The 21,884-nt window shown below is 42.0% G+C and overlaps 1 protein-coding gene across 10 annotated transcripts in view; it reads left to right on the top strand.

Annotated features, from left to right (window-relative positions):
- Window positions 1-21,884, top strand: part of ARID1B (AT-rich interaction domain 1B) — an 836,140-nt gene that overhangs the window by 373,746 nt on the left and 440,510 nt on the right. For 8 of the 10 annotated variants that reach the window (XM_063917671.1, XM_063917678.1, XM_063917670.1 and 5 more), the window contains one exon: window positions 1,959-2,072. The exons of the other annotated variants lie outside the window; for them this stretch is intronic. In XM_063917671.1, coding sequence (XP_063773741.1) covers window positions 1,959-2,072 — 114 coding nt within the window. The remainder of the gene's footprint in view (window positions 1-1,958; window positions 2,073-21,884) is intronic. 10 annotated transcript variants of the gene reach the window in all.

Here is a 21,884-nt window from a genome sequence, read left to right as displayed (position 1 = left end):
GGGGGGGGGGAGGGGTACAGTGTTATTTTAAGTACAGTGTCTAACATCTGCCTGCGACAGTCATGGCTGGGGAGGAGCCACACACTGACTGGTGATATATCAATATGCTATAATACTGTATTTTAAGTACGACCGTGTATGTGAGATGTGTGGTACAATCAGTGGAGCACTGATATATAATCAATACAGTCACACTGACTGAGGGGTTTAATAATGGGTATTATAATGGATGGGGGACCTACTAGGCTGCTACAATCCGTAAGGGGGGGGGCACTATAATGCAGCCAACACTAATGTAAGAATAATTATTAAAAGGTATGGGTGCCTGCATTATATATCAGTGCCCACCACACACACACACACACACACACACACACACACTGATAGTAGCACTTTCTCCCATCCCCTATTAGCAGATCTCCCATCCCTTATAATACACATTATTGTACCCCTCAGTGACTGTGACTGTATTGACTATATATCAGTGATTTTAGTGTGACTCCATTAAAAGAGGTCTGACAATTAAGTTAGCGAACTGGCTACCGTGCAGTAGTGGATTTACCAGTAGGCATCCAAAGCAGCCGCAAGGGCCCGGCGGGTCCCAGGGGACTCGCCGTCTGATCATAGACTTGGGAGGGCATTTCTGATTTCCGACGAAAATGTTCGAGTGCTGGTCTGGCTGAATACTTCCGGCAGGCTATCAGTGACTAGATAGCGGCCAGGTGTGATTATACGGGCAGCACGGATGGCGTAATGGTTAGCATTACTGCCTCACAGCAGTTGGGTCAGGAGTTCCATTCCCACCATGGCCCTAACTGTGTGGAGTTTGTGTATTCTCCCCGTACTTGCATTAGTTTCCTCCGGGTACTCCGGTTTCCCTCACAATCCAAAAATATACTGATAGGTTAATTGGCTCCCAACAAAATTAACCCTAGCGTGAATGTGTACATGTGGTAGGGAATATAGATTGCAAGCTCCAGTGAGGAGAATGGTCAAATGTTCTCTGTAAAGCGCTACGGAATATGTGTGCGCTATATAAATAACCGGTAATAATAAATAATAATCAATACACTAGTACAACTACCATCCGCCTGCTATAATCGGCTATGGGCAGATTGGGGAGCATACACTGACTGGGGGGCAGCAGGACCTGTTTGCTAAATTGGGGGGACCCACTGAAGATTGTTTAAGGAAGGGGATCCAAATCAGTGTCTTGCTTAGGGCCCCATCTGGTCTAAATCTGCCTCTGGGTGTGGCTATGATGACGCAGTTCAGTAAGAATCAAGTCATGGTGGGCACAAATGTCGGGAGACTTGCCTACCCTTCCGTAGGGCCAAGAGAGTCACCTGATGCAAGTGTGTTCTGGAATAACATTGCAACCACAGGCACAAGATGTAGAGAGCTTTGAACCCTATGCCATGAGTTATGTATGGACTGTGACATCATACCTCTTTCCCATTTGCTATCACGTAGCATGCTAAAAGATGTGAGCCTGCATAGTTTGTCTGTCAGCTGTTGTTTGCCCTCCAGGCAAACTTTGAAAGAAGTTAATTATTTGTAGGAATAGAGCTAATAAAAATGTAAAATTCTGTTGCTTAAAAAAGGCTCTTAAATTGCAATTTAAAGAAGAAAAATCTTTGTGGGTTTGCTGCTTTAAGTACAGTGTGTTTACGTTACTATATATTTAGCTTGCCATTAGTTTTAGTTATGTATATTATTGTGCTATTTAAAGTTGCCAAGCAACCCATCAATAGATCTTTCCTGAATATTGCTGAATCTGTGATGATTCTATTGGCTTACTGAAATGTTATTAATTTGATGTTGTTTTTTTTAAATGGGATTCTCTTCTGGGCAATTTTTGATCCAAAGTTTACATGTTTCTGCAAATACTGTACAATGTACAGTTGTTGTAAGTGTTTGGAGGCCACAAGCAATATATTTTTTTCTGACATATGCAGGAAGTTCCGCCGGAAGGCTATGGAAACAGACCCTCGCCTTCTTCATTGACTACAGGCAAGACTAATCATGAAGATTTGAACCTAATACAGCAAGAGAGGCCGTCAAGTTTACCAGTAAGATCTATTGCTACTTACAATGTCTTCCTCTACGGTCCTGCTGCTGCTGCTTACTATCTCTGGAACATGATCATTATAGAGTATCTACTGACAAAGCTAGCTAAGTTTGTATGGATGTACTGTAAGGTGGATGTGACAATCATGAACATTGGATGTGTGTTTACACTATATTTGCTCACCACCTACAATAGAAGAGACAGTCTCTTCTGTTTATAGGACAAAATACCAGACATGCTGTATGCTAGGTCACCACAACCCCACACTGCCCCCCCTGCTTTGTCCCACCCCACCTGACTCCCTTCTCTATTCCATTTCCATACTTAGTGCGTTTCTGGCAGCCAGACCGGTCCTTCTGCAGCTGCCAGGCCATTGAAAGGATGGTGCGCGGCTCACTTCCCACTGCACGTGCATGTTGGAGACGAGACAGATCTTAGCAAATAATGATATGCTAGAATATTGGACCAGTGTCACCTAAGCCCCCGTACCCATTACAAAAGATCAGGATATAAAGGTGCAGTCCTTGGGCTTGATGACATGATCCATGGTAAATTGCAGACATATTTTAGAAATTACTTTTTCTCTTTAATTATGACTATGATGCTATTCAGTTGTTTTTACTTTGTAATTACATTTTAAAAATGTTGATAAAAAAGTGGAATTGGCCTTTATGACACATTATTGTATGTTCTTTAGCTGCAGTATCTAAATTTGGTCTGTTCAATCACTTATGCTAGGTACACACTCTGTGATACTGTATGTTGTTTGTTCAGTCGATGAAAGACACATTGCATAGTGCATTATATATATTTCTCTAACGTCCTAGTGGATGCTGGGGACTCCGAAAGGACCATGGGGATTAGCGGCTCCGCAGGAGACTGGGCACAAAAGTAAAAAGCTTTACGACTACCTGGTGTACACTGGCACCTCCCCCTATGACCCTCCTCCAAGCCTCAGTTGAGATTTTGTGCCCGAACGAGAAGGGTGCAATCTAGGTGGCTCTCCTGAGCTGCTTAGAGTAAAAGTTTAAATAGTTTTTTTTTATTTTCAGTGAGACCTGCTGGCAACAGGCTCACTGCATCGAGGGACTAAGGGGAGAAGAAGCGAACTCACCTGCGTGCAGAGTGGATTGGGCTTCTTAGGCTACTGGACATTAGCTCCAGAGGGACGATCACAGGCCCAGCCATGGATGGGTCCCGGAGCCGCGCCGCCGTCCCCCTTACAGAGCAAGAAGACTGAAGAGGTCCGGAAAATCGGCGGCAGAAGACGTCCTGTCTTCACTAAGGTAGCGCACAGCACCGCAGCTGTGCGCCATTGCTCTCAGCACACTTCACACTCCGGTCACTGAGGGTGCAGGGCGCTGGGGGGGGGCGCCCTGGGACGCAATAAAAACACCTTTTTTGGCAAAAAATACATCACATATAGCTCCTGGGCTATATGGATGTATTTAACCCCTGCCTATTTTTACATAAAAAAGCGGGAGAAAGGCCGCCGAAAAAGGGGCGGAGCCTATCTCCTCAGCACACTGGCGCCATTTTTTCCTCACAGCTCCGTTGGAGGAAGGCTCCCTGACTCTCCCCTGCAGTCCTGCACTACAGAAACAGGGTAAAACAAGAGATGGGGGGCACTAAATTGGCATATAAATATATACAGCAGCTATATTAGGGAAAAACACTTATATAAGGTTATCCCTGTATATATATATATAGCGCTCTGGTGTGTGCTGGCAAACTCTCCCTCTGTCTCCCCAAAGGGCTAGTGGGGTCCTGTCCTCTATCAGAGCATTCCCTGTGTGTGTGCTGTGTGTCGGTACGTTGTGTCGACATGTATGAGGAGGAAAATGGTGTGGAGGCGGAGCAATTGCCTGTGTTAGTGATGTCACCCCCTAGGGAGTCGACACCTGACTGGATGGTCTTATGGAAAGAATTACGTGATAGTGTCAGCACTTTACAAAAGACTGTTGACGTCATGAGACAGCCGGCAAATCAGTTAATACCTGTACAGGCGTCTCAAACACCGTCAGGGGCTCTAAAACGCCCGTTACCTCAGGTCGATACAGACACTGACACGGACACTGACTCCAGTGTCGACGGTGAGGAAACAAACGTATTTTCCAGTAGGGCCACACGTTACATGATCACGGCAATGAAGGAGGTTTTGAACATTTCTGATACTACAAGTACCACAAAAAAGGGTATTATGTGGGGTGTGAAAAAACTACCCGTAGTTTTTCCCGAATCAGATGAATTAAATGAGGTGTGTGATGAAGCGTGGGTTTCCCCCGATAAAAAACTGCTAATTTCTAAAAAGTTATTGGCATTATACCCTTTCCCGCCAGAGGTTAGGGCACGTTGGGAAACACCCCCTAGCGTAGATAAGGCGCTCACACGCTTATCAAAACAAGTGGCGTTACCGTCCCCTGATACGGCCGCCCTCAAGGAACCAGCTGATAGGAAGCTGGAAAATATCCTTAAAAGTATATACACACATACTGGTATTATACTGCGACCAGCAATCGCCTCAGCCTGGATGTGCAGTGCTGGGGTGGCTTGGTCGGATTCCCTGACTGAAAATATTGATACCCTGGACAGGGACAATATATTATTGACTATAGAGCATTTAAAGGATGCATTTCTATATATGCGAGATGCACAGAGGGATATTTGCACTCTGGCATCAAGAGTAAGTGCGATGTCCATTTCTGCCAGAAGAGGATTATGGACGCGACAGTGGTCAGGGGATGCGGATTCCAAACGGCATATGGAAGTATTGCCGTATAAAGGGGAGGAGTTATTTGGGGTCGGTCTATCGGACCTGGTGGCCACGGCAACGGCTGGAAAATCCACCTTTTTACCCCAAGTCACCTCGCAGCAGAAAAAGATACCGTCTTTTCAGGCTCAGTCCTTTCGTCCCCATAAGGGCAAGCGGGCAAAAGGCCACTCATATCTGCCCTGGGGCAGAGGAAGGGGAAAAAGACTGCAGCAGACAGCTTCTTCCCACGAACAGAAGCCCTCCCCCGCTTCTGCCAAGTCCTCAGCATGACGCTGGGGCCTTACAAGCGGACTCAGGCACGGTGGGGGCCCGTCTCAAGAATTTCAGCGCGCAGTGGGCTCACTCGCAAGTGGACCCCTGGATCCTGCAGGTAGTATCTCAGGGGTACAAATTGGAATTCGAGACGTCTCCCCCTCGCCGGTTCCTGAAGTCTGCTTTACCAACGTCTCCCCCCGACAGGGAGGCGGTATTGGAAGCCATTCACAAGCTGTATTCCCAGCAGGTGATAATCAAGGTACCCCTCCTACAACAGGGAAAGGGGTATTATTCCACGCTGTTTGTGGTACCGAAGCCGGACGGCTCGGTGAGACCCATTTTAAATCTGAAATCCTTGAACACTTACATAAAAAGGTTCAAGTTCAAGATGGAGTCACTCAGAGCAGTGATAGCGAACCTGGAAGAAGGGGACTATATGGTGTCTCTGGACCTCAAGGATGCTTACCTCCATGTCCCAATTTGCCCTTCTCACCAAGGGTACCTCAGGTTTGTGGTACAGAACTGTCACTATCCGTTTCAGACGCTGCCGTTTGGATTGTCCACGGCACCCCGGGTCTTTACCAAGGTAATGGCCGAAATGATGATTCTTCTTCGAAGAAAAGGCGTCTTAATTATCCCTTACTTGGACGATCTCCTGATAAGGGCAAGGTCCAGAGAACAGTTAGAGGTCGGAGTAGCACGATCTCAAGTAGTACTACGACAGCACGGATGGATTCTAAATATTCCAAAATCGCAGCTGATTCCGACGACACGTCTGCTGTTCCTAGGGATGATTCTGGACACAGTACAGAAAAAGGTGTTTCTCCCGGAGGAGAAGGCCAAGGAGTTATCCGACCTAGTCAGGAACCTCCTAAGACCAGGCCAAGTGTCAGTACATCAATGCACAAGGGTCCTGGGAAAGATGGTGGCTTCTTACGAAGCGATTCCATTCGGCAGATTCCACCCAAGAACTTTTCAGTGGGATCTGCTGGACAAATGGTCCGGATCGCATCTTCAAATGCATCAGCGGATAACCCTGTCTCCAAGGACAAGGGTGTCTCTCCTTTGGTGGTTACAGAGTGCTCATCTCCTAGAGGGCCGCAGATTCGGCATTCAGGATTGGGTCCTAGTGACCACGGATGCCAGCCTGAGAGGCTGGGGAGCAGTCACACAGGGAAGAAATTTCCAGGGCTTGTGGTCAAGCATGGAAACGTCACTTCACATAAATATCCTGGAACTAAGGGCCATTTACAATGCCCTAAGTCAGGCAAGACCTTTGCTTCAGGGTCAGCCGGTGTTGATCCAGTCGGACAACATCACGGCAGTCGCCCACGTAAACAGACAGGGCGGCACAAGAAGCAGGAGGGCAATGATGGAAGTGGCAAGGATTCTTCGCTGGGCGGAGAATCATGTGATAGCACTGTCAGCAGTGTTCATTCCGGTAGTGGACAACTGGGAAGCAGACTTCCTCAGCAGACACGATCTTCACCCGGGGGAGTGGGGACTTCACCCAGAAGTCTTCCACATGATTGTGAACCGTTGGGAAAAACCAAAGGTGGACATGATGGCGTCCCGCCTCAACAAAAAACTGGACAGATATTGCGCCAGGTCAAGGGACCCTCAGGCAATAGCTGTGGACGCTCTGGTAACACCGTGGGTGTACCAGTCAGTGTATGTGTTCCCTCCTCTTCCTCTCATACCAAAAGTACTGAGAATCATAAGAAGGAGAGGAGTAAAGACTATACTCGTGGCTCCGGATTGGCCAAGAAGGACTTGGTACCCGGAAATTCAAGAGATGCTCACGGAAGACCCGTGGCCTCTACCTCTAAGAAAGGACCTGCTCCAGCAGGGACCATGTCTGTTCCAAGATTTACCGCGGCTGCGTTTGACGGCATGGCGGTTGAACGCCGGATCCTGAAGGAAAAAGGCATTCCGGATGAAGTCATCCCTACCCTGATCAAAGCCAGGAAGGATGTAACCGTACAACATTATCACCGTATTTGGCGTAAATATGTTGCGTGGTGCGAGGCCAGGAAGGCCCCTACAGAGGAATTTCAACTGGGTCGTTTCCTGCATTTCCTGCAAACAGGACTGTCTATGGGCCTCAAATTGGGGTCCATTAAGGTTCAAATTTCGGCCCTGTCAATATTCTTCCAAAAAGAACTGGCTTCTGTTCCTGAAGTTCAGACGTTTGTCAAGGGAGTACTGCATATACAGCCTCCTTTTGTGCCTCCAGTGGCACCTTGGGATCTCAATGTAGTTTTGGGATTCCTAAAATCACATTGGTTTGAACCACTCACCACTGTGGACTTAAAATATCTCACATGGAAAGTGGTAATGCTGTTAGCCCTGGCTTCAGCCAGGCGTGTCTCAGAATTGGCGGCTTTATCCTATAAAAGCCCTTACCTAATTTTTCATACGGACAGGGCAGAATTGAGGACTCGTCCTCAATTTCTCCCTAAGGTGGTTTTCAGCTTTTCACTTAAACCAGCCTATTGTGGTGCCTGCGGCTACTAGGGACTTGGAGGATTCCAAGTTGCTGGACGTAGTCAGGGCCCTGAAAATATATGTTTCCAGGACGGCTGGAGTCAGAAAATCTGATTCGCTGTTTATCCTGTATGCACCCAACAAGCTGGGTGCTCCTGCTTCTAAGCAGACGATTGCTCGTTGGATTTGTAGTACAATTCAGCTTGCACATTCTGTGGCAGGCCTGCCACAGCCAAAATCTGTAAAAGCCCATTCCACACGGAAAGTGGGCTCATCTTGGGCGGCTGCCCGAGGGGTCTCGGCTTTACAACTTTGCCGAGCAGCTACTTGGTCAGGGGCAAACACGTTTGCTAAATTCTACAAATTTGATACCCTGGCTGAGGAGGACCTGGAGTTCTCTCATTCGGTGCTGCAGAGTCATCCGCACTCTCCCGCCCGTTTGGGAGCTTTGGTATAATCCCCATGGTCCTTTCGGAGTCCCCAGCATCCACTAGGACGTTAGAGAAAATAAGAATTTACTTACCGATAATTCTATTTCTCATAGTCCGTAGTGGATGCTGGGCGCCCATCCCAAGTGCGGATTGTCTGCATTACTTGTACATAGTTATTGTTACAAAAATCGGGTTATTGTTGTTGTGAGCCATCTTTTCAGAGGCTCCTTCTGTTATCATGCTGTTAACTGGGTTCAGATCACAAGTTGTACGGTGTGATTGGTGTGGCTGGTATGAGTCTTACCCGGGATTCAAAATCCTTCCTTATTGTGTACGCTCGTCCGGGCACAGTATCCTAACTGAGGCTTGGAGGAGGGTCATAGGGGGAGGAGCCAGTGCACACCAGGTAGTCCTAAAGCTTTTTACTTTTGTGCCCAGTCTCCTGCGGAGCCGCTAATCCCCATGGTCCTTTCGGAGTCCCCAGCATCCACTACGGACTATGAGAAATAGAATTATCGGTAAGTAAATTCTTATTATATATACGTGTGTGTGTGTGTGTATATATATATATATATATATATATATATACAGTTGTGCTCATAAGTTTACATACCCTAGCAGGATTTGTGATTTTCTTGCCATTTGTCAGAGAATATGAATGATAACTCACAAACTTTTCTTTCACTCATGGTTAGTGGTTGGGTGATGCCATTTATTGTCAAACAACTGTGTTTCCTCTTTTTAAATCATAATGACAACAGAAACTACCCAAATGACCCTGATTAAAAGTTTACATACCCCGGAGATTTTGGCCTGATAACATGCACACAAACGGGTTTGAATGGCTAGTAAAGGTAACCATCCTCACCTGTGATCTGTTTGCTAATAATCAGTGTGTGTATAAAAGGTCAGTGAGTTTCTGGACTCCTGAAAGACCCTTGCATCTTTCACTGACACTGACGTGTCTGGATTCTGAGTCATGGGGAAAGCAAAAGATTTGTCAAAGGATCTGCGGGAAAAGGTAATTGAACTGTATAAAACAGGAAAGGGATATAAAAAGATATCCAAGCAATTGAGAATGCCAATCAGCAGTGTTCAAACTGTAATTAAGAAGTGGAAAATGAGGGATTCTGTGGAAACCAAATCACGGTCAGGCAGACCAACAAAAATTTCAGCCACAACTGCCAGGAAAATTGTTCGGGATGCAAAGAAAAATCCACAAATAACTTCAGCTGCAATACAGGACTCTCTGGAAAAAAAGTGGTGTGGTTGTTTCAAGATGCACAATAAGGAGGCATTTGAAGAAAAATGGGCTGCATGGTCGAGTCGCCAGAAGAAAGCCATTACTACGCAAATGCCACAAAGCATCCCACTTACAATACTCCAAGAAGCACAGAGACAAGCCTCAAAACTTCTGGAACAAAGTCATTTGGAGTGATGAGACCAAAATTGAACTTTTTGGCCACAACCATAAACGTTACATTTGGAGAGGAGTCAACAAGGCCTATGATGAAATGTACACCATTCCTACTGTGAAACACGGAGGTGGATTGCTGATGTTTTGGGGATGTGTGAGCTACAAAGGCACTGGAAACTTGGTCAAAATTGATGGCAAGATGAATGCAGCATGTTATCAGAAAACACTGGAGGAAAATTTGCACTCATCAGCCCGGAAGCTGCGCATGGGACGTACTTGGACGTTCCAACATGACAATGATCCAAAACACAAGGCCAAGTCGACCTGTCATTGGCTACAGCAGAATAAAGTGAAGGTTCTGGAGTGGCCATCTCAGTCTCCTGACCTCAATATCATTGAGCCACTCTGGGGAGATCTCAAACGTGCAGTTCATGCAAGACAGTCCAAGAATTTACAGGAACTGGAGGCTTTTTACCAAGAAGAATGGGCAACTTTACCATCTGAGAAAATAAAGAGCCTCATCCACAACAACTACAAAAGACTTCAAGCTGTCATTGATGTTAAAGGGGGCAATACACAGTATTAAGAACTGGGGTATGTAAACTTTTGATCAGGGTCATTTGGGTAGTTTCTGATGTCATTATGATTTAAAAAGAGTAAACACAGTTGTTTGACAATAAATGGCTTCACCCAACCACTAACCATGAGTGAAAGAAAAGTTTGTGAGTTATCATTCATATTCTCTGACAAATGGGCAGAAAAACACAAATTCTGCTAGGGTATGTAAACTTATGAGCACAAATGTATGTATTTATATATATATATATATATATATATATATATATATATATATATGATATGCAGTTCCATCAGGTCTTGATTGTAATCCGGAGTTATAATGTTAGTCAATAAAGCTTGGACCACCAATTGCGTTCAAAGCTGGCAAATCTGGCAACATGGAATAGACCCTCTCACCAGAGAAAACACCCCATAGCCTCTTATTAGTAGAATATCTGAAGTGTATTCATAACATTCGGAATAAAATATATTTAAAAGTATTTTCTTACATCATAAAATGGTGTTACACAGGACCATTGCTATACAGGAACATATGTATCTGTATATTATTTTATATGCTGGCGCTATAAAACAATTTATAGCACAATATACAGATTTTTTTTCTAAATAAAAAACGATGTCAAGTGGTCCTTGGGAAAGGGCGGGTTTTGTTGGAGGGGCAGAAAGATTGTAACTTAAGAATTATTGGTATAAAAAATAAAGGGGACTGTACACACAAACATTCTGGAAGGTAGAAGTTTATAAATCATTCCTTTGTGCTATGGATGAAAAAAAGTTCCGTACTTGCACCCTTGGTGATAAGCAGCAATTGCTTATATAGAACTGATAGTGTCAACTGGGATATTAACCTTATCTCTCTTCATGAAAACTAGCATACCTACTCTATATATAGAAAACAATCCCTGTGTGAGGTTGCTGTCTAGTAGAAAGGTCACTGGAGTAGATGAGCTCAGTAGAAAAGAAACCAATCATACAATTTTTTTTTTCCTTTTTCGTAATATTAACTCATTAAGATGGTAGAAAAAAGAGGACTTGGTTTAGCTGGGATAGACTCTCCAGCTGTGACATGACCAATGATTTTTTTATGTACTATATACATATATTGTATATTTGTTTATTTTAATAGATTGTATATGATATTTTCCTCACTGCTATTCTTCAGCATTCTGCCACAATACTGTAAAGTAGCTGAATGATGTTGTTTTCCTTTGTTTGGGTCAAAAAATTTTAGCTAAAAATTGTTACTGTGCGAAAGATTATTGACTCGCCAAGCCGTCAATTTCCAGTGAATAAAGCTCCCTCCGTGTAGCTTTGGGGACATGTTGTGCATGCATTCTATTTTAGAGCAAACTGTAATTTAAAGCTGAGGCAGTTTGATACCCCACTGAACTTTGTTTAAGCCTGAAATAAAGGCAAAAAAGCTAAAAGCCACAACAAAGTGACTAAGCTTTGTTGATTGCTTTTCTCAGCCATTTCAAGTGAACGCTCTGGAGAACTGACATTACTAATGTGCAATATTCTATACAGCTTAGGCTGCTATTTTTAATATTGTGTTTCTTTTATAGTTTATACTATTATTTAGCTTCTGATTACACAAGACTCTGAACTGTTATTTCTTGATTTTTTATTTTTTGTATTTTTTTATGTATACTCACGCTCTCTTCAGACCATTCTTTGTCCTTTGCCGTTTTACCTGTACAGTAACACATAGACCATAGGTATTCTAGATTGCAAATACAGTAGTACCCTTGATGTCCAGGGTAACTGGGTAGGGGAGTACAGTATCTATGTACGGTAGTACAAGGATTGATTCCCAACAAATATATTTTGTACATATTTTAGTTGTCCGGTTTGCTGCACCTCAGTTAAAATGATCACAGATAATTGGAGTTCTACTGTTTGCCACTGGGGACATGCAAAATGAGTATGGTGCAGTATCCCATGACCGCTACTCTGACAGTTGTTGTGAGAAAGTGATGCTATCTTTAATAGAGGATATTGTTGAAAAGTATCATAGGGCTGCTTGTTTATTCCAAATCTCTGGTGCTTGTTCCACTTTTTTTTTTTTTTTTGTACGTCAATTGTTTAGACATGTTAATGTCTATTTTTGTAGTGGTGTAAAAACTGTCTCAACTTTCTTAGCAACTTGTCTGTTTAGCTACTAGTACTGTTGAATTTTGTTAATTGCTTGCTAGCCAAACATCCCTAACCTCTCAAAGTGTCTTGGAGATTCCCAAAATTAGGAGAGCAGAGTAGACCAGCCTCCCAGATGCTGCCCTGTTGCACAGTGAAGTACTGTAAGAAGTCAGGAGGCTTTTTGATGACTTCCAGTGTACAGTGCCACCCATCCTGGCATTGTACAGCATGGTCCGGTGTCACAATTGCACAATTGAAGCACCACTTGGTTGCCATATTCAGGATTGTCCTGGAGTGTAAATGTATAAAGTTGGCAAGTATGGATAGGAGCATCCTTTTTCTTTTTTTTTTTTGCCTTCTAAGTGCCAGCATCCAATTGTGCACCTAAACCTCCCTCCTGATTTTAAAGCCCTGCTTATATGGGAAAAGATGAGTTGTTAGAAAGGCATTTCCCAACCAGGGCCACCCTGGGCAGGAACATAACTTTAAATTGCTGGACCCCCTTTCCACTTGGCCCCTCTACAGATGCCACCTCTCCCACTGGTTACATCAACCAATACTTAAATATTAGTCCATGTCATCTGTAAGACTATTTGAGTTCTGACATGAATTTCTAGTATATACAGAGAAATTAAGGAATGCACACAACTGAGTTTAAAGACATTATTGAGGGTCCATTGTTTTCTGTTCTCAAAATCTGCACTTTAACAGAAAAATATATTTGCAAATGAGGTCACGAATCGAAAGCGTTACATGTTGGTGTATTATGAAGAGCGCGCCTTTACATAGTCACACTAAATGGAGAGGTTGTCATTCATTTTGCCCTGAAAATATTTTCTTTATTATACAGTATTCACATTCCAAACCAGAACATTTTGCTTTAAAAGGGATTTGCACTACATAATGCATTGTTTTATTATTTATTTTGCAGGAAAATATGCTTTTAGACTTTTCTTTACAGGGGAATGTTTAAAAATTCTACTTATTCTGCATGTACAGTCAGGGTTACTTTTAACATCAAGCGAGCAGAGCCATTAAACATACTTTTGCACATTCATTGTACGTGTAGGCTAGGGTGCAGCAGTTTCCCTTGTTCCTTTTTGGCAAAAAACAAAATGATGTAAATATTAATAAATAACTAGGGCTCAAACGTAATATGTTATGGTCACTACAACTATGAAGACCAGTGACAATGTCTAGTGTAGCTTTATTGGGTCCCCTCCAAGAAGACCGTTTAATATTGCTTTTAAACCTATCTTAACATGTGGGGGGAGGTGGGCTGCTGCAGGCAGCGGGGGGAGCTGGAAAAAAAGGGGCCGTAATGAATAGGTCGGAACCCCTTTCGACCTAAAACTGTCGGAAGCTGCCATCTTTCTGACAAGACGGCAGCTTCCGACAGTTATTGAATATACCCCACCATATTGCATGAGGAACCCACTAACCAAACGGGACAATTTACAGCTATTATTCCCTCTAACGGTGCTTTGACATTGCATTACTGATCGGACTCTCCACATCGCCAAGAGACTCTCGTTGCATTGCACTTTATTTCCTTTAAGGGCACTTTTGGAACGGACTCCTTTATCGACTTAATTATATATCTCCTGACCTATTACACAGGGTAATATACACCTTTTTTAATGCTGCACATGAATTCATGCTGTATAATGTCTTATGTATGCATTTGTGATTTTTTTATTAAATTATTTTTAAATGTATCTATTTGAAATCGGCTATTATTGTTTAAATCTGAACATGTGAGACCAGTGAGCCTCCCTCCCCTGTCTATACCCTCATATGGTGCTCTGCTTGTCTGTCTATGCCCCCTGTCTATCCATCTATGCTCCCTTTCTGTCCGTCTATGCCCCCATATGGTGCTTTGCTCTCTCTTTCTGACACTGTCTCTCTCTCTGACACGGTCTCTCTCTCTGCCTGACACCTTTTCCTTGACACACTCTACTTCTCTTTCTCCCCTCTTTCTTTTTTCCTCCCTTCCTGACACACACTCTCGCTCCCTGACACCATCTCTTTCTCGCTCTCTGACACCATCTCTCTCTCTGACTCCCTCTCTCTCGCTCGCTGACACCCTATTCCTCGCTCTCTGACACCCTCTCACTCTTTCTCCCCTCTCTGATACTCTCACACTCTCTCTCTCTCTCTCTCTCTCTCTCTCTCTGATTCTCTCTCCCTGACACTCTCACTATCTTGCTCCTTCTCTTTCTCTCTTCCTCTTTCTCTGACATTTTCTCTCAGTCCTGCTCACCCTCCTTCCTCTATCTCTGAAACCTTCTCTTTTTCCGACACCCTCTCTCTCCTCTTTCATTCCCTCTTTTTCCATGAAACCCTTTCTCTATCTTTCCCTGCCCCACACTCTCTCCTCTCTCTCGCTCTCCCGTTGACAGCCTCTTTTTCTCTCTCACTCTACTCGCTCTCTCTCTCCTGCTCCCCTTAAGGTCACTGTAGTGACGATGGGGGAAGGGGGGGAGGGGATTTTGCTATGGGGCCCACAAAGTTCTAGTTTTGCCCCTGGACCATGCTATTCATGTGGTTAAAGCTGGCACCTAGAAAGTAGGGACAGCTGGTAGCTGTGTGAAAACGTGTACAAATCTGATCAAGGAAAATACTGGAAGCATTAGGTTACAGCACAGTTGTGCCTTTTGCTGCAGGCTGGTAGGTAAAACATAAAACATTGTGTAAGCTATTTCTTTATATTTGGTGAGTAGGGATAACTCAGTAATAGCACAGTATGTCACCCAAAGATGGCGTTAATACTATTAAATACAGTTGACACCTGTAAGGCACCCAAACCTTAACTACAGTACTTAAAATAACTGCTATACAGTTCCTGAGTACAGGAAATGGGAAACACTAGGTTCCATAGATCCTGCACCAGAGGCAATCATTTCAAGTCTGTGCAGACAGTAAAATAGAGGTGCTACCGTAGATCCCAGGCTTGAAATATATCTAATGTCACTAAATATTCTCAGGTCACAGCAAAATGTGTCTGATCAATACTCATGGGAGTTGAAGGAAAATGAGCTATTAGAGTCTTTAAAGTCAAGCCTTACCCTGTCTTACACTACACAGGCGCTTCAATTTTGCCTCTGCTAGCTACTGCTGAGATTACATTATGTTAACTTTGTCGTGCAATTTTGATGAGATAAAAGAAGTGTGTCCTAGTTGGAAGTATGGTGTGAATCCACAGGGTATAAAGCAGGCAGTGGAAAATGGAATATTTTTAACAGTTTTATTTCATTTTATGACACATACAAGTGGCAAGAACATTAGAGGCTGGGGAAAGATTATTACAACGCATCAATAGAATTTTTGTTTTTGATATAATGCTCTACCAATTCTAGCATTTTTAGGTATAGGAAGCTCCTAATGGTGTGATAGATGAATACATTTATACATATGTATGCAGATATCGTTTGCATAAAGTGACAATCAAACGCTTTGGGCTTTAGGCTTATTTATATGATTTAGGATGCAAACAAAACACAGAAAGCAGCAGAGAACGGGTCACGTGCTCCTACGCAGATTTTGATAAGCCTTTACGGATACCTTCAGTGTCATCTTCCTCTAGCATATTGTTATTTACCCTTGCTTGCAGGACAGTCTATACTGGTTATTCTTAAAAAGTGTAAATGTGCATGACCCATAGCAATCATTCACCAGTTAGCTCTTATGCTGCAACTTTGACAATTAAAGAAAACGCTTGCTATGGCTTTAGTGTACATGTACATACATGTATGTGTTTAGTGTACATGTATTCATTCTTGAATTCTTAGTTGAAAAATAAACGCAAATGCTGGTGCGTCCTTTACTTCCTAGCGTGAAGCTATAGAGATAAATGATTAGTAGTATTCAGTAAGGCCTAGATGAAGCCTTTTATACTAACAGTCATAGACAGAGGAGTTGTTTGCTATATAGAAATGCTTAATTTTCTGTTACTGTATGATAAAGCCTCTACCGTTGCTTTTTGCATTATTTCTTAATTAGAGCAACCATGGCAGAGTGACTGGGAAATCCTGCAAATAAGTGAGCCTTGTATAAGGCTGGGTACATACTATGTGATAGATAGTTTGTTCAGCTGAAGAATGATTTATTGTGAGTGCATCGGCATGTATGTATATCTAATGTGTCTGAATGACGTCGTTCAGACATATCCGGTCCGTCCTGCAGCACAGCCGATGCTGATCATGCAGATATATCGGTACATTTGCCTGTGTTTACAGCTGTCGTGCTGCAATATATCGGCTGCAGAATCCATTGAATATGACATCACAAGTGGGCAGGCACATTCAAATTGTCTGTGGCCAGAAATATCGAGCAGATGATTGGTAAGTATGTATGCAGATCATTTGTGCATAATCCTTTAACAACTGATGGATCGTTCACATTGGAGGCCATAGTCTGACAGAGATTCTGTACCTTGCATGGGCCTGGTCAAGTGTGTATGGTGCGACTGATGGTTGTGTCTAAAGACGTACAAGGAGGAATTTCAGTTTCTAAAGGTACTCAGTGCGCGATTCAGTCCTTGCACATTCAGCCACATGACGGTACACCATAGAAGGGCTTGTGGTATCAACAGTTCATTCAGTGGTGGTTCTAAATACAGTGCTTTTTTCACACCATCAAAATGAATGGCCTATCTAAACAATGATAAAATAGCTTATGCAAATCTCTGGTGGTATATACACAGTGGGCACTGAATTCCATTAAATACGAATTTATTATAATATTTGCTCACCCCTGGAATGGATGCTGCCGGAGCTTAGGAGCAGCCTGCAAGACCGTTGTTGCCTACTGACCACTAAATTAATTTTATAGTAATAACCGATTGGCCAGTACACCTTCCCCTGTTACGATTAATGAGTGAAGATCTCACTATGAACTTTTTTTCCTGAATTTTCTAGACTATAGAAATAAATAAGTTACTAGAGAAGAGTATTAAGATGCAAGTGTAAAACAAAACTTATTTTTCATTGTATTATGATTTGTCTGCGTGGATATAACATAACTGATTTAGGGACATAGACGGCAGTCATTTATGACAGTGAGTTTGCTAACCAGTTGTTTAAAAAAAAAAAAAAAAACATCTGTCTGTAGAATTTTACTCTTGTTGTACTCCAGTCTTGACAATTTTAGAGTTAGATCACGCATGAAGAATACAGCGATAGACAGTGGTGATATAATCAGGAGTAGTCATAAGATTAGGTGAATGCTGGCAAATGAGTCATTGAAGAGGACAAAAGGGTCAGGAGCAGATAGCTGTGTTATTTAAACTACAGAGACAATAATCTCCGATGTGTGCTTTCTTAATTATATAAAGCTACATATATAAATAATATACTTAAATAGAATACGTGAGAACATTATCCTTTTTTTATTCTTAAAATGTGAATGGAGCCTCCTCTCAATGTTCTGTGATACTAATATAATTTATTGTCATTATATGTGACCCAGCCTTGAATAATAGCTACAGATCACCCCCCCCCCCCCATCCTCCTCCTCACCGATCTACCCTTTTCTTTCCCTTGTCTCCCTCGCCTATATATTTGTATTTATTTTCTTTTATTACTTCTTTGTTTGTGTGTGGTTCGATGGTTTCCTTGATATAGGTTGTTATATATTCAATGTGACTTACTATATCGGTTCTATATCGACCATGATTGGTCATGTTTTCTTAAGGCTTGTGTCCTTCCTTTATGTTCTTTTTTTTTTTTCTTTTACTGGTTCTGTGAAAGTACAACATTATTTTTTATTGCATTGATGTTCTCATCGCTCTGTTTGTCGATTAAAATGTGTACTGCATTTGCCTTCCCTATTCTGGTTTTCTGTGTGATACTTGCAAACTGAAATAAAATTGTTTAAAAAAAAAAAAGTGAATGCACCCGGTCAGCCGCTAAGTAATTACAGTACATATATGTTTTCGTCCTATTCCAAGGACCTGGAATAAGACTGAAACATTTGATTACTGTTGTATTGCAATGTCCTATTAACTGTGATGAATAGTCTACTATTTGTATATTGGGGAGGCATTCAATTTGCCGGCAGTCGGGATCCCTGCTGTCAGAATATAGACACCGGAATCCCGACACCAAGTGAAATACCGGGTTGTCCATGCCATATAACCCTGCTCCGTCTGAAGGTCACCACCGAGCCCAAAGCATGGCGAGTCCATGAGGGGACACGCTGCGCTTGCCGCCGGTGTTCGGGCTGTCGGGATCCCGGTGTTGGTCTCCTGCCCACCGGGATCCCGACAGCTGGGATATCATACTGAATCTGTATATTGGTAACCTGAGATCACCTTCCTTTCTGTAAGTGTTGTATATCTGTAATTACAATATATAATGTAATGCTCACACATATTGGTACTTTATCCTTTTTTATCAGAGTATGAGGGCATTTGAATTCCCTGGGATATTCCTCAAAAACAGATGAAAAGCGCTTTGCTGCAATGTACATTCGCTCATTTTGTCTAACACCCTGTAGAGATGCATAGGAAAATGAGCCAAGGTTGCTTACCGCAATACATCCTAATGTGTGCAACGAGACATTGTGCCGGAACATTGCTGAAAATTTAATTACCCAGAATAGCAAGAACATTTAAAAAAGAACAAAAAGTGTGAAAGTTTTTGTGTGGACCACCTCACCCTGGAAAATTGGCAATACCAGTGCATGCCCAGAAGACACACAGTGAAAGTGACCTTGCTATCTTCTGCATACAGTGGGCCCAATTCAGTAAGGATTGCAAATTCTGCTAATTAGCAGAATTTGCAATCCTTTGGATCGCATGCTGGGGTCCGCCCATCGCTGGGCAAGGCCGCCCAGCATGCTAACTGGCGCGTCCACACATTGAACAAGCAGAAATTGCGAACACATTGCAGTTTATGCTTCCTAGCAGAATCAAAGGATGGCGATCGCATTTTTTGCGGCCCCCATACAGAAAATGCGGGCACATGTTCAGGACGGGCGCTGCGCATGCGCCGGCATATTTTTCTCAGTAGTTCTGGTTGGATCGCAACCTGAAGTAGGCCCAGTATACGCCATATTTTTTGTGATATTTTAAATTCTAGGCTTCAGTCCAATTTGACTTTTCTGGGGCACAGTGTGGCTGGACCCAGGGGCCCAAATGCACCCAATGATGATACCGCCACTGTAGAATAGTGCGCAGTGTACTTCATAATAAGTGCTCCCATAGAACGCCACCATACATGGATAACAAAAGGAAGGTGGGGTTCCTCTGCATGCTGGAAATAAAGCAGCAAAGGAAAAATCACTGGGCGTAGTCTCACTCGGAACAGAATAAGTCTCAATAAAGTTCGGAAATTCTAGCAGTGGAGCGCAGACTTTCCACATTATATTGAGGCTACTATACATTGAGTTTCAACTATTCTGAACTCTTGAGGTGTTAAAATGAACGCACACTGAAGCACATGTGAGAAGAACATGTGTTTGCAGGACTGTATTATATGCTTGTATTATAATCAACCATGATGTCCACAAACACTTACTGTATGTAGCTTTCTTTGTTTGTTGAACAACATTAAAGGGCATATCTAAGTAGCCACAGGGTTTACTCCACAGCTTATTGACAGTCCAGACCTATTCAATTATGTATTGCATCTCCAAGCTGTACGGAAGTATACATATTAAATACAGCTACTGGGGTTTAAAGTGTGGGGAAACCCATAGATTTTGGCATTAAATGCAGATTCTATGGGTTATTGCGCGTTTCCTGTGGGGAAAATGCTAAATAATTCAAATAGCTAAAATTTTTAAAAATTAGAAGCAATATTTAGTGTCTAAATGAATATTTCACTCCAGAGAGAAAAGTCTGATGAGCTCCTGTCATGTTTTCTGCACAACATTGAAATAATAAACAGATTTATGCACACACTGCGCATTTTAAGTGACAGCTATAAAGATAGAGCAAGAGAGGAGTCACAATAAGGGCACAAATTCCATTCTAAAACTTCAGTCTACACTGTGTGCTAGTCGCATTATAATAATCTGGAAATCGGAAAAAGCATACGTTTTTCTGTACATATTTTAGAAATAAAAACGAGTGTGTGCAAGAATATACCTATATAGATACATACACACACATATTGTCTATATATCTGAATAATCTCTCTCTCTCTCTCTCTCTCTCTCTCTCTCTCTCTATATATATATATATATATATATATATATATATATATATATACACACACACATATGTGTGCGCGCACAGATAGTACTTGTTTTAGAATTGTCTATTTAATAGTGTTTCTTATGCTTCTTAACTAAGAACTAATGCCAAGAACTAAGTGTTACAATCCACCCTATAACCTTCCTGGAGCATTTTTATAATTCATCATCAGCTGACATATTCGGAGCTGTATAGTCTAACCACTCCCTCTGGCTGCTGCAAAGCTGAAATTACATCTTTGTCTTTGAAGTGAGGCACACTGTTAGCGTTGCCATGGTTGCGGGGTGGGTAATGGCCTCCACTGACAGGAGATTGGTATTTAGCGTTTGAACACAGGCTTTTTTTTCCCTCTACACTTGATTATAGAACTATCCTACGCTATTAAATGTTTAAAAATATACATCTTTGGTTTTCTTTTCTTCACTGCCTTTGCTGCATATACATGATTTTGTATATTATATTGTTAATGAAAATAAAAACAAATTTCTCTTGATTGTTAACCTTTTCAGCACTAGAACAATTCTGAAAGCAATTATAATCACTTGCTTTTAAAATTAAGTGATAAAACGAATGTAAAGAACGATCACCTACCCAATAGTGGACATCAGGGTAGTAAATTACATACTGCAGGGTTTTGGGGGGGGGGTTATTTTTATAACTGAATGCCACATTGTAGCATGTGATATGTACAGAAGTTAAAAATAAAACACCCAAAACTTGTATTAATGTATTTACAGTATAACACAGTGTGTGTGTGTGTGTGTGTGTGTGTGTGTGTGTGTGTGTGTGTGTGTGTGTATATATATATATGTGTGTGTGTGTGTGTGTGTGTGTGTGTGTGTGTATATATATATATATATATATATATATATAGAGCGAGAGAGAGAAAGAGGGGGAGAGGTACAGCGCCACTTGTGATGTATGATCTCAGTAAAACGAATTATAGTAAATAATCTAAAATAAGATTAAAATTACCTAAAAATTACCATAAGAAAACACACATAACCTCATTAAAGATGTCTGCCGGGCCCTAAGAATGCAGTGCTGGTACCGCACTGCTAGACGTATGGAAAGTTGGAGAGATAGGGTTCGGCGCTCAGTGTTGCTAAAAAATGGTAAATTAAAAAGCCAAAATATATATATATGTATAAAATTAATTTTATATCAAATTTTTTTTTAATATATATGAGAGTAAAAAAAGGTACATAAAAACATAAAAGTATGAACCAAGTAAATTTTACAAGGATAAGGAGATCAACTTAACTTAAGAAACCCAACGCGTTTCGTCTCCTCAGACTTCTTCAAAGGGTCTTTGAAGAAGTCTGATGAGACGAAACGCGTTGGGTTTCCTGCACTAATCCCCTGCTGTTTCTTAAGTTAAGTTGATCTCCTTATCCTTGTAAAATTTACTTGGTTCATACTTTTATGTTTTTATGTACCTTTTTTTACTCTCATATATATTAAAAAAATTTTTTATATAAAATTAATTTTATACATATATATATTTTTTGGCTTTTTAATTTACCATTTTTTAG

The sequence above is a fragment of the Pseudophryne corroboree genome, chromosome 4, assembly GCF_028390025.1.
Source record: "Pseudophryne corroboree isolate aPseCor3 chromosome 4, aPseCor3.hap2, whole genome shotgun sequence".
Taxonomy (NCBI): domain Eukaryota; kingdom Metazoa; phylum Chordata; class Amphibia; order Anura; family Myobatrachidae; genus Pseudophryne; species Pseudophryne corroboree.
The sequence above is the reverse complement of the archived record's forward strand: the minus strand, read 5'-3'. Positions and strand labels throughout refer to the sequence as shown.